The sequence below is a fragment of the Vombatus ursinus genome, unplaced genomic scaffold (assembly GCF_900497805.2).
Source record: "Vombatus ursinus unplaced genomic scaffold, bare-nosed wombat genome assembly UNPS02014807.1, whole genome shotgun sequence".
Classification (NCBI taxonomy): Eukaryota; Metazoa; Chordata; class Mammalia; order Diprotodontia; family Vombatidae; genus Vombatus; species Vombatus ursinus.
The window spans coordinates 6099247-6113057 of record NW_020954585.1 but is presented as its reverse complement, the minus strand read 5'-3'; the positions used below and the strand labels follow the sequence as shown (position 1 = coordinate 6113057).

General features: G+C 39.3%; 1 protein-coding gene across 5 annotated transcripts in view; it reads right to left on the bottom strand.

The window, feature by feature from the left end:
• Positions 1-13811, bottom strand: part of TECPR1 (tectonin beta-propeller repeat containing 1) — a 73781-nt gene that overhangs the window by 47703 nt on the left and 12267 nt on the right. For 4 of the 5 annotated variants that reach the window (XM_027874385.1, XM_027874387.1, XM_027874384.1 and 1 more), the window contains 6 exons: positions 9021-9258; positions 7077-7259; positions 6616-6738; positions 4539-4664; positions 954-1128; positions 738-838 (listed from right to left, as the gene is read on the bottom strand). In XM_027874385.1, coding sequence (XP_027730186.1) covers positions 738-838; positions 954-1128; positions 4539-4664; positions 6616-6738; positions 7077-7259; positions 9021-9245 — 933 coding nt within the window. In that variant the 5' untranslated portion in view covers positions 9246-9258. Of the gene's footprint in view, positions 1-737; positions 839-953; positions 1129-4538; positions 4665-6615; positions 6739-7076; positions 7260-9020; positions 9259-13811 lie in introns of those variants that run through there. The other variant, XM_027874386.1, reaches the window with a different exon arrangement.

Here is a 13811-nt window from a genome sequence, read left to right as displayed (position 1 = left end):
TATCAAATCTAGAGAGTAACCCAAGGTCAGAGCCCATTATCTATTTTTAAATTCTGTTGGAGCTCATAAACACTTAGGCATATCACAGAATACAGAAAAACCTCAATTAGCCAGAATGCTTGGGTGTTCTGGTTAATTTAATTCTCTGGTTGGCTGAAGGGTAAGACATTCATCTTTTCTGCAGAAAGGCTTTCTAAAATGCCTTTAGTCTACTTTCGGTTCTCAGGAAGTGGCAAAGAGGGAACATAATGGCATCTTTGCTATGAAGCTGTGGCTCTTGACTGACCTCCAGAGTCATGACTTTAAACATGAATTTTCAGTATCTGAAACTAGAAGAAAATATGGATGAAACAGAGGAGCCTGACCCCGATGCATCTTCAGGAAGTTCTAATTAATTGAAGGCTCATTTTTATATTAAATCAAATGGTCTCTATCATTTGTGCTACAGTTGTTTCTCATCTTGGCATCTCTGGGCATGGGGAAAAGGTTCTACAGTCACGAGTCAAACATGTTAAGTAAGAGGTCAGAAGTCATGCTACAATTCAGAAGGCTGCACAGTACTTCTGGGTAGTTATCACATGCCCCAGAAATTACAATTTCAACAGACAATACAAGTTATTTGGCTGTCTACTTTATTCTATGTCAAGAATGGAGTCATAAAATCAATGAAAAGTAATAATATATTAATATCACAAAAGGGAGCAAAATCTAGTCTTCAGATACCCTCCAACTCTTACTTTTCTGTCTTTAGTGACTGCCCAGACCACGTTGACACCAACAGAGATGTGCATGATTCCATTTTCAGGCACTGGTGGTTCCACTATTGACCAGGAACTGCCTATATGCACCCAAAATAAAAACAGAAGAAACCTAAGATCAGGCAAGAGTCCCCGAGGGCTCTCTGAGCTTTCAGGGGACATAAGACTCTGAGCTAGATACCATCAGCTCATTACCTTTGGGGTTATTTCTATCAATTCCTTCTCGGACCATTGCTTGCCCTTCCCAAAGAGTGGCCCAAAGGAGATCATAGGGCCCACAACTGATTTGCACAGCTTCCCCAGGGGTTTCTACAAGTGACCAAGAAGAGCCCTCAGGGTTTGGGTGGCAGACATCTTCTCTGTACCATACCTAGAAAGCAAGAAAAATGCATGATGGAAAACTTTAAGTATGCTGTGTGCCACTGTGAGGAACTCTTTCTGATCCATAGCTCTAAATCAGGGCAGAATTTCCCCTCCAACAGAGACTATGCTCTGTATTCCTTAAACAGCATTTATTTATGTAAGAGGCTATAGGTTTCTGACAGTTCTCAGTGACTTTGCTTTGGGTCAAGGGAAGACTAACATTTTCTTATGTTCACTTTGACTATGTAAACTGCCTAAGGCAGAGTCAGGGCAGTTGTCACTATGTTTGCCTTGATATTTAGAAAACCGGATGAGATTCAATACTACCATCAAAACTTTAAATAAACTCAGCAAGAACTCCCCAACTTTCACTGAGACTTGGCCTTCCGAAGATGTGTCTAACCCAGAAGATTTAAAACCTGTTCCTAAAGCCTGGGAGGAAGGCTGAAAGAAGTCATTCTGGCTCCATAGCTATCTGCCTCCCACACGCAGCACTGGAATCTTTAAACAGAATGTGGCTCTTCATCCCCCAGTTCTCAAACTAAGTATTATGACTGCTTTCAAGCTCAAAGTGTAAAGTGCTGGCCTTTGACCGCATCGGCCTATACTAAGCAGAAGATATACTAAGCACTCTGCTACATACAGTTGCAACATACACATAATCCTATACGTACAACTGCATACACAAATGCCTACATGCAGATATACACACATGTCCCAAACCTGCACACACCTACCAGCTTTTAAATAGCCCATGGTTCAAGGGCTGAGACTAGACTGCAAATGGTGGCAGCATATTTTGTCCTGTATGTCCCCCTAGTGGAGGCCGATAGTTAAGGCAGCCCTGAGCAATGAAAAAGCAAGTACCATCTGAAGAGGAAGTTGGATGTCAGAACAAAGCAAGGCAAAGAAGGGAGGGGGGAAAGTTAATGAGGGAGAAAGAGGATGGCACTGGGATCCTTCCAACTCATTCTGGGGGGGTGAGGGGGACAAATCTAGTCTAAGGCTCCAGGAAAGGGGTGGTAGAAAAAAGGAGATCCTGAGAAGGGCAAAGGAAATGTCTGGGCTTTGTCATATGCAAATATGTAAGTTTTACTGGTCCTGCCCAGCAGCTTAAAGGAGACACAAGGTGAGAAGAGGGCTTCTGTAGCCCTACCTTCTCCCACTCCTAAGAATGTATGTGTGATTCAACTACTACAGCCACCGCTGATCTCTGTCCTTCTTAGTCACCCATTGTACTATCCCATATGTTTTTTCACTCAAGCAGATTCAATTTAATAGTTAATTACACAGTTTTACATTATTATTTGTTTCTTGGCTCTCCAACCAAATTGTAAGCCTTCTTTCTTAAGGTCAGGGGACATGTTTTCTATTCTTATATCTTTGTCACAAAAGAGGAACTAGGTTCAAATCCTGCCTTGGACAATTATTACACAGGTAATAATTGACCCAGGGCAAGTCATTTAAATTCCCTGAGCAGTTTCCTTGGTTGGTTGGACTAACTGGCCTCAGATCCCTTTCAGCTTTACATTTATGATCCTATGAACACTTCAATAAACACTAATTCTACATTTATATACAGTCAATTTTCCATTATCCACATTTGGCTTCATGGATTACTTTGGCAAATTTCTGATCCCAGTCAGGCTACCCCTTATCTCTGCCATTTGTTCTTGGGTCCTTTCTTCTCCCCCCAGCCCCACCACATTCCCCAACCCAGCCCACCTGCCAGGCATTAACTAGCATGTGTACAGGGAAGCAATTGTAATTCTGATATCTGTCTAAGACAAATACGATTTGGAAGGCAAGCTACTCTAAACAGAAATGATTTCTGGATTAAGCATAATCAAAATCTTGTGGAAAAATTACCAAAAACATTCCAAAATCAAAATAGAAATTAAAAAAAACAAAAACAAAAACAAAAAACTGACCCGTATATTTATTCCTAGGGATACACTTGGGGACACATACCCACACACATACTTATACCCTTGTTTTGTTCCTGGCTAATTGATCTCATCTCCTCTGCTCAGACCAAAAGCCCCTTAGCATAATGGGACCCGATCTCCAACCTTTAAAGGAAAAAAAAAGGGGCAGCTGGGTGGCACAGTGGATAGAGCACCGGCCGTGGAGTCAGGAGGACCTGAGTTCAAATGTGACCTCGGTGACTCTAGGCAAGTCACTTAACTATAATTGCCTCACCAAAAAACAAAACAAAACAAAAAAACAAACAAAAAAACAACAAAAAATCAGTTATCTGCTCCATTATCATGCTAGCCCCTGAGAAGCACATAAAAAAATAAAAAACACTGTGCTTGCACTGAAGCAACCTGTAAGTGTAGCTGAGGAGACATTGCATACACATAAAAAGAGATTATTAATAATGTAAGGCAGAAATGCTAAGCTTCATATGAAACAGCATAAATAGTAAATGCTACAGGAGCTCAGAAGGGGAAATCCTGAAGAAGTGAGATAATCTGAGAAGGTGATATCTAGCTGGGCCTTTTAAAATGAAAAATGGGTAGAATTTCAACTTGTTTTTTGTTTGTTTGGGGGGAGAGGATGAGAAGGGGGGGAGAGTTCAGCCAGGTAAAAATAAGTGCATTACTTTTCATTACTTTAATACCATGGTATACTCATACATTTATAAATACACTGTGATATACAGGATGAAGACAGAGGAACGGAACACTGGAAACCCTATGCTGGAGGAAATCACGTATGTATGCAAGGATGGAAGAACTCTGACAATGATTATGATGGAGAAAAGAATAAGTGACAGTTTTATGCTTGTCCCCAGAAGCTCACCAACAATGATAGCTGAGCCACCAGGCCTCAACTAGTTGCTACAGGCACCTGGGCCAAGCCTTCATCTGAGTTCTAATTTAGGAGGATGAACAAGGCAGGAACATTCAGGGTCAGTGTTGATAAAGGCAACATGCAGGGCACACAGGCCAAGGGCCGATCCACAGAGTAAGAACAACAGCCTGACTCTGAGGACAATTGTGGTTTGGTATAACACAGTGTATGCACAGAATATTCTGGAGGATTATGGCACACTAAAGTGGAAGTTCTGCCATAGACCAGAGCTACACACAGTAGATGATCCATAAATAATTAAACAATGGCCTGCTGATGACAAGGTACTAGGTATCACCTTTCTCCACCTACACAAGAAAATAGAACCCATAGCGGGCGGGGAGAAGAAGTCGGAGGGGGAGAAAATTTAAAACTCAAAATCTTATGGAAATGAATATTGAAAACTAAAAATAAATAATAAAAAAAAGAAAAGAAAATGGAATCCATCACCCAATCTCAGTAAGTACAATTCTGATTGGACCTCCCCTACCCCTTCCCTAACTCTCATTCCCCACCCCAGGTTAAGAAAAAGAATAAAAATAAAATCCATAGTTCTACCTTGCCTTGCAGAGAAACTGCCCAAACAGAGAGTCGACCTACAGGTTCATCTGTGATTTCCCATCCTCCAATGGAGAGATCACTGAAAGGGTCAGGTAGCTGTTTAGGGTCATCATGGGATGGAATCTGAAACAAAGAGGGAAGAGCCCAAGAGGACACCAACTAATGGAACCATGAATGCTCCAAAACTTTCCTTCCTACCCTCCAAGTGAATGCAAAATTCAAGGATTTCTAATTTGTTCCCCAAAACCCTTTATTTCATGTTTATTTTTAAATTCCACATCACCATCATTACTAAAAGGTCCAAAGTTTCTATCCTTCTTTGACCTTTCATTCTTCTATTAGCTACGCCTGACCCATTCCCTACCAGTCATAATGCAGCAGACACATTCACCCAAGATTCTCCAAGACAAAGACTTGGCCATTTCATTGTTATGTAAGGCTATAGTATCATACTTGTGTAAGGTGAATTCCAAGGGCAGCTAGGTGGCACAGTGGATAGAGAACCAGGCCTGGAGTTAGGGAGACTCATCTTCCTGAGTTCAAATCTGGCCTCAGACACTTACTAGCTGTGTGATCCTGTGAAAATCATTTAACTGTTTGCCTCAGTTTCCTCATCTGTCAGAGAGTTGGAGAAGGAAAAGGCAAACTATTCTAATATGTTTGCCAAGAAAATTCCAAATGGGGTTACAGTTACGGAGAGTCAGACATGACTAAACAACAGCAACAAATAGAGCATTACACATATGTGATATATATAATGTACTATACACAAATAAGATTATATATATATATCACATATATAATGCACTATAGACAAATATAATACTACACACATGCATGTACATACATACATACATGTGCATACATATACATATATATATGAAATACAAGGACTGGAAAGAGGGACTAGATCACATACAATCTTCTGTTCTACTTTTTATTCTAAAACACTCTTTTTTGGTGTTCATTAAATTCAGAATAATTTTTTTTTTTAAATAGGGACTACACCTGTTACTTCATTGGCATAAGGAATTCCCAAGTGAGGCCATTTCCTCTACTAGTGAAGGTCAGCCCCTTCTCTGCTTCTCTCCTTAGAGACGTGCCTAGAGACCAGAGCACTGAAGGGCTAAGGGTGTTGTCCACAGTCACAGAGCCAGTGAGCATCAGGAGCAGGACGTGAACCCAGGTCTTCCTGGCTTCCTGGTCTCTTTACTCTATAACTCAGCTCCTCTATGACATTCATTTTATTGGCATCTTTTGTTTTTACATCACCTCCATTTACCTCTTCCTTCTTTCCCTACCTCTAATCCCCATGAGCCAACCTTGGAATAAAGAATAAAAAAGGGGAAAAAATAGCAGTTTATCAAAAATAACCAGAAGGACCTAGGTTCAAATCCCACCTCTGACTCATATATATACCTGCATGATCTTGGATAAGAATATAACCTTAGTTAGGCTTCAGTTTCCTCATCTGTAAAAGAAGAGGACTATATGTGGACTCTCAATCCATGATTCTGTGACCTAAAGGGGAAAGTGGTTGAGAAAGTATGGATGGCTTAATTCAAACCCAACTCCACAAATGAGAACCCCCTACACACACACACACACACACACACACACACACACACACACAGGAAGAGAAAAAGAACTTAGGGGTGTGAAATAAAGAAATTCCTAAGCTGCAGTATATATCCACAGTGTGTAAACAGACTATGTAATAAAAAATATAATGTAAGTAGCAAAACATTTTTTAAAAAGGAGGCAGAGGGAGAAAAACTCCACCCAACTTAAAAACCCACATCCTACCGATGGTGGGTCAATCAGGTGAGTTTTGTGTGTGAATGATAGTATTTATATGGGGCAGTGTAGGCTGTGAGGCATGGAGGGCTAACATGAAGCATAAGAAATGAGCTTGGTCAAGAATTTGGAAATATTTATAATATTTCCACATACAATAGCTAATATCATGCTTCTTAGCCCTGGAAAGAGCTTTCTTTTGTGACCTTCACTCAACTATTTCTGATCCACTGAGGGATGGATCAAAAAAAAAAAAAAAAAAAAGGAACAAGGAGACCTTGGCCCAAGTGTCCCGGGACTTGTATCTCCTGTAGCGAATCCACTTCCGCCGCCGCACACAGGAGTTCCATTTCTTGTCCCTAGTGTAGGTGGCAGGAAAGTCCATGGCATATGTCCATCCCTGAAACAAGAAGGGAGTTTTCCTTTGTGAGGTTCAGGTGGAGGAATATGGAGAAAGCATTGGGGTGGGTGGTCAGGACACAAGAAGGGCAGAAGGGAGATGGGGCAATGGATCCTGAAAGAGACAACGTCACACACAAGCACATCAATCATAGCAGAGCAAGCAGGAATGGCACACACAGCAATGGCCAGGGTGGGGGTGGGGGTGGATGCTAATAGTGGGGAGGATGCTAATTCCAAGTGGTACAGAGGGGAGAGCAGCATTTCAGAGGAGGAGCCTGGCCAAAGACATCAACTTCCTATAGGGAATCTAAGTGGGTGGGTATTTGAGTCACCTACCCCTTTCTCGGTGGGTTCCCCTCCAAAATTTTCATCCACGTACCAGTCAGACTCCCACTCCCAGTGTGGTGATGGCAGCACCAAACTATCCAGCTGTTGGTGCTTGAGCCCACTCACGTCGCTCCACTGCCAGCGGTCACTGGGCATGAGCTTTTCACAGAAACCACCAACTGGATTCCATCGCTACTCAGGAGAGACAAGAGGGAAAATACAGCCTTCAATTGTGCTTTTGACAAAAAAAAGTAACAAAAGAGTGCTGGATTTAGAGTCGGGAGAGATTTTGGTTTCAATCCTGCCTCTTAACACTTAAGAGTGGTATGACAGGGGGTGGCTAGGTGGCGCAGTGGATAGAGCACCAGCCCTGAAGTCAGGAGCACCTGAGTTCAAATCTGGCCTCAGACCAAACACTTGACACTTACTAGCTGTGTGACTCTGGGCAAGTCACTTAACCCCAACTGCCTAAGCAAAAAAAAAGAGATGTATGACAGTAGACAAGTCACTTAATACTTCTAAGCCTCAGTTTTCTAATTTGTAAAATGGGGATAATACCTGTAGTACTTAGACTTCAACAAGGTTGTTAACTAGGTTTAAATCAGATAACAGGTGTGAAGTAATTTATAAACTTTAAAGCCCTACATAGATACCAGCTATTAATGATGATGATGATAATAATAATCTATGGTTTAACCAGGGCTCTGGATTGAGATAGCTGGAAGAGAAGCCTGTAGATGAGTTCTTTTCTAGGAGAGGGAGGGAGTTACAGGTGTCTTAAATCTCTGGGAGGGTAATTAGTTATAGCTATATAGCATTTTTATTTATTCTACATATATTATAATAATAGTTAACATTAGTATAGCACCTTAAGATCTGCAAGCAACACATTTTATATGTTATCTCATTTAATCCTAATCCTCACGAGTGAGCTAAGTATTATTATTATCCCTATTTTACAGCCTCAATTTCCTCACCTGAGAGACTGACTTGCCCAGGGTCACACACCTACTAAGTGTCTAAAGCAGAATTTGAATTCAGATCTTCCCAATGCCGAGTCAAGCACTCTATCTACTATGCTACCTAGCTGCAACTCTTTATCCTCACAAAAGTTCTATGAGTGAAGCAGGAGGGACAGGTATTTCTCTCATTTGATAGATAGTATTCTGAGCTAATGAGAGAGTAAGGACTTTGTCTAGAATCACACAACTGGTTAGTGGCAGAGCTGGGACTAGAACCCAGGTCTCCTAACAATCTAGTCCTACATGCCTAAGCACAGAGGGACTTGATGCTCCATGGAGATTGTCTCTTCCTAGTAGAAAGGCTCTGGCCATGTCCCAGAAGAGGAACTGTTTACATTTACATTTTAATCTCAGCCCCAAACATCTTAGAAAACCAACTAGCCCTCAAACATCTAAGTTGCCTTTCTTTGTATCCCTGACACTTAAGAAAGTGCTTGGCAAATAGTAAGGCTTTAACAAACACCTATAGACTGAGTGATGAGAAACTCCACCTTCTGATATTTTAATTCTTATTTATTGAGCTTGGGACATAAAAGAGGAAATTAAACTTCGGTCTGTTGGAGAAAAAGGGAAATAGGAATAAAACAATGAACCATTTTCTCTGCCTGCCAAAAGTTAAGGGTTATTGCTCAATTTTGCTTTTCATAGAAACAGACTACTAGTACTAGAAGGGACCTTAGAGAGCAAGGGGTCCAACCCCTACATTTTACAGAGGAGGAATCTGAAGCCTAGAAAGATAAAGTGACTTGCCCAAACTCACCCAGCACCATGACTACTATTCCTGATTTGGAGCCCAGGAATCTTTCCATTACACAAGGCCCCTCTGGCATTTTTTCATTTTTAACTTTAAATCAAACCAAGTTTGATTTAATCATACAGAAGGCAAGTGAACTTAAACCTCCATGGAGACGGAACTCTGGGGAGCCCCTACCTGGTTCTCATAGGTTTCCTCCCGGTGCCGGATGGGGACATCACTAGAGCACACATACACATAGACTTGATTGTCACAAGCAATCCCCCAGCAGCACTGCTTTACTGCGCTGACTCGCTTGAACTCTAGATGGGCATCCTTGCAGAGTTCCCAGTACTGGCCAGCTGTGGCAAGTGTGTACACTCTCCCAAAAATATCCACAGCCCACAGCAAGGAATTTGGCATGGTTGGGCAGCAGCTGAGCAAAAGAAACACCAAATTAGTAGGTAGTCAGTGCCTCCAGTCTTCCCCACCTCTCCACGGGTCCAGCTAAATAGCTCCTACGTGTGAAAAAGCCTGAATAACTCACTGGTGGTGAGTTACATAACTCACTTCACAATTTGGCTTCAGCCTACTTCTGCAGACTTATTATATATGACTTCCCTTCACACACTTTAAGACAAAATGGTTTACATGATGTTCCTCACAAATGATTCTGTATCTCTCACCTTCTAACCTTTTGCACAGGTTGTCCTGTATGCCTGGAACTCCCTTCCCTCCCTTATGCCTCATTAACCTCTCACTTCCTTCCAGGCTCAGCTCAATCTCCACAAGAAGCATATCCTTATCTCATTGACTGTGCCCTTCTCACCAAAATATTTACTTCGCAGATATTTAGTATTTTCTTACCTACATAAAAGTTCCAAGGGAATGTAAATTCCATGTCTTTGAATTCCCTAGGACAATGCCTGGCATAAGGTAGGTGTTTAGCATATGCCTATTAAATGAATAAAGGTATTCAGTGGACAGTGTCCTTGGGAATCTATTTGGCCCTATGCTGTGTCACATACATATTTGGTGACTTCAATGCAAAAGTGGGAAAAGAGGATGGTGGAAAAAAATGTATTGGAAAGAATAAAGAAGAAATGAGAGGTGAAATACTACTCGGAAGATTCATGCTTTTACATTACGAACACTTTCTTCCAGAAAAGAACTGGTAGGCAAACAATAAATAGCATACAAAAAATTAAGTTGATCATAATTTAATGGAAAAGTAAAGATTTGTTATTATTGTAAGGGTCTACCCTGAATCAGTTATTTGTGTACAGTCAGACCACCAACTTACTAGAGAAAAGATCAGAATGGTAAAAACTAGAAGAATGAAAATAATGAAAAAAAGACATGGCATATCATTAAAACAACTCAATTGAACTATTTAAATAAGTAATTGATAACAAAAATTAAGAAACGAACAACAGAAATGACACAGACACCAGTTATAATAATTTCACATGGAAATCTGGTCAGTGTAAATCAATTAACACAAGACCACCAAAGTATTTAGGAAACACTAGTCAGTATGCACAACTTATTTATCCAGTAGAGAAAAGGTGATAAACGAAGGCAATACCAATTTAGCATATAAATTTATGTCTAAAATCTTATCAAAAAGGGTGATGGATGATTTCAAGCAATATGATCTCACAAAGCAGAGATAAGCAGTGGAGGATAAAACCAGTTTAGAAAAAGCTTGACAAAATATCCAATTAAGCCAAGTCATCTCAAGGAAAAAACAGAAAGAAGACAACAACAACAAAAAGAAAATGGAAAATATTTGCAAAAATTACTATAACAAACTACTTTTACCATCAAGAACAGTAGAATCACCACATTTGAGCTCTAACCTCATAGTCCATGGAAGGGGAGGTAGAAATGGTACTAAAGAAAATAAACATGGGGGAAAAGTCACATTGGACTATACAGAGATGATTGTGCTGGAAGTGACAGAATGGTGAAGACTGATTCACAAGGAGAGGAAGAGACTCAAGGTATAGGAAAAAAAAATTCAGTTCCTACTAATGTAAAAAATTTGAACGAGAAAACAACCATCAACCTATATGTCTACTTCTCTTCTATAAAAAATTTTGTGAGGCTAATTAACACATAAATCAAGGGTATCCTCAATGACAATACGAGTAATTTTGCTAGTAATATTCAACAACGGACTACATCTTTACCATTTCACAATTGACCAAAGATGCTGAGAACAAAGGATCCCACTGCACATATCTGTTAAGCATTTAAAAATCATAATAAAACTCCATTTTACAGTCTCTCTTCCAACAAGTTATCTCTTATTGATACATCAAAATTATTCAAATTTCCTTGAAAGATACAGTAACAGAGATAACCCTGCTCAGTGACCCTCTGATTATAAACATCAGGAGGAGTAAAACAGAAATGTTTGCCAAAGGCGCTCTCCACTGTGAAGGAGGAGATGCAGCCTAGAGTCCAAGCTGAAGAAACACATGGTAAGGTCCTCCAGGTGCTCCAGCTGGAGTGACACTGTGCTAGTTCATTAAGACCTGCAACTCTGCAGAGTCTTCTGGAAAAGATTCATAGCCATTCAAATAAGCTTATCTGGAGATTGGTGTAGGAAAGACCAGAATGAAGAATATCTACTGCCCAGATTATGTCCATGAGTATATGTATCTGGGACAGAAATTACAAATGGACAAGAAGTTTAGCCCAGAGTTGAACAGAAGAAGAGAAAGGTAGATTGCCTCTCTGAAACTAGTAATCTCTTTTTAGAGACACCAATATTCCTCTGAAAATAAAGGCTCATCTTTTTTTAAGATCAGGACTCTACCTGTGCTGCTGTATGGAGTAAGGCAAGAAATATGACCATTTCCAAAGAACTGAAAATGAGTATCATAAAAATTTCTAGGAAAATGGGAAAGCAACTGGGTAGAAATTAGACTGAAATGAAGAGTTCTTAATTTTTTTTTGTGTCATAGATTCCTTTGACAATTTGGTGAAACCTATAGATCCTACTCAGAATGTTTTTAAATGCATAAAATGAAACATGAAGGACTGCAAACAAAATCAATTCTACACAAATGTAATTATTTTTTTTTTAAACAAGCTATGGACCTCAGGTTAAGAACTCCTGATTTAGACCAATATCATATATCCAATAAGCTCAAAATGAACATATGACCTGAATATCAAAAACCACACCATAAAAAAATCAGAGGAGGACCAGATCAAGTCATCTTTAACAGTTAAGGCTAGAGAGTGAGTTCTTAACCAAATAACAGATGAAGATGATCACAGAAGATGAAATAGGTCATTTCAATGATTTGAAATTGAAAAACTTTTGTAAAAAAAAAAAAACAAAAAAACAAATGCAACCAGGATAAAGAAAGGAAGTGGTCAATGGGACGGGGGAAGAAGGGGAGGGAGGGGGGAAGAGGGGGAGAAAATAGATATTTCTGATAAGGGCCTACTATCCAAAATATAAAGAAAACTAAAACAAACACAAAACCCAAAAATTATTCCCCAGTGGTCAAAGGGAATGAACAATTACTAAATGAAGAAACCTTTCAACAACAATATGAAAGACTACTCCAAATCACTAATAATAAAAAAAATGCAAATCAAAACAAATTTGAAGCTTCACTGCACACCCAGAAAATTGGTAAATCCAACAGGAGATGGGAATAGCCAGTGTTGGAGGGGCTACAGTAAATTGATCCAATGAATTTGAAAAGCAATTTGGAATTATGCTAAGAAAGTAACTAAACTATCCTCTTTGGCCTAGACATCCTTCTAGGAGGCATAGACCCCAATGAGGTAGAAGATGAAAAATATAGATGTTATATAAACCTAAAATATTTAGAGTAGCATTTTTGCACTGGCAAAGAACTGAAAACAAAATGGACGCTCACAAATTGAAGGCTAAACAAACCTGAATATAATGGAATATTACTATAAGAATTAAGTACAGTGATGAATATAGAGAAGCATAAATGATTTTTAAAAATAAAGTACACTGATATCTTTTATTTTTCCCTACATGTCCCAACATACTCCCCTCTCCCTTCCCAGAGAGCTATCCCTTAGAACAAAGAACATAAAGAGGAGAAAAGCTATACAAAACTAATCAACATATCAAAAAAGTCTGACACTGTAGTCAGTTCCACACCCATAGTCCCCTACCTCTGCAAAGTAGCAGGGGAGGTGACCTCTCATATTTCTTTTTATAGATTAAGCCTGGCTGTTACTATTGCACTTTATTCAGTTCCAATTGCTTTGTTGTTGTTTTTTTCCATTCATAATGTTGCAGTTGCATATATTGTTTTCCTGGTTCTACTGATTTCACTTTGCATGAATTCATATGAATCTTCCTAAATTTTTCTGTATTCATAATATCCATCATTTCTTACAACCCCATAATATTCAATTACTTTCAGGTAAAACAACTTATTTAGCTATTCTGCAACTGACAGACATCAACAAATCTTCCCATGGGGGAAAAAAGGCTTTCATGTACACCAAAAGTTGTAATAAATATTTAGGAGTACATGGTATTTCTTTTTATCACAGGAAGACTTGATACAAAGTGAAATAAAAAGAAGCTGGAAAACAATATACACAAGGTAAATGGAAACAACAAAGCAAATGAGAATTGAGTGCTTTAGCATCCCAATGATTAAGCTTGACCCGAAGAAAACATAAGAAAAGGCATTATTTGCTGCTTCATTACAGAGGCAAAGGTCATGAGTGTGGAACACCCCTATGTCAGACTTTTTTCAATGTGACATAAGTGATTCTTAAAAACCAAGATATTAAAAAAATTTATTTTTTAAAATGTACTTAAAATAGACCTAATTAAAAGAGATAATCAGGGAAACTATTATGCTAAAAGGTACCACAGATAATGAATTAATATAAAAAAATTTTATAGGAAGTTTCTCTGATAAAGGCCTCATTTCTCAAATATATACTGCAAATAGAATTGAGTCAAAT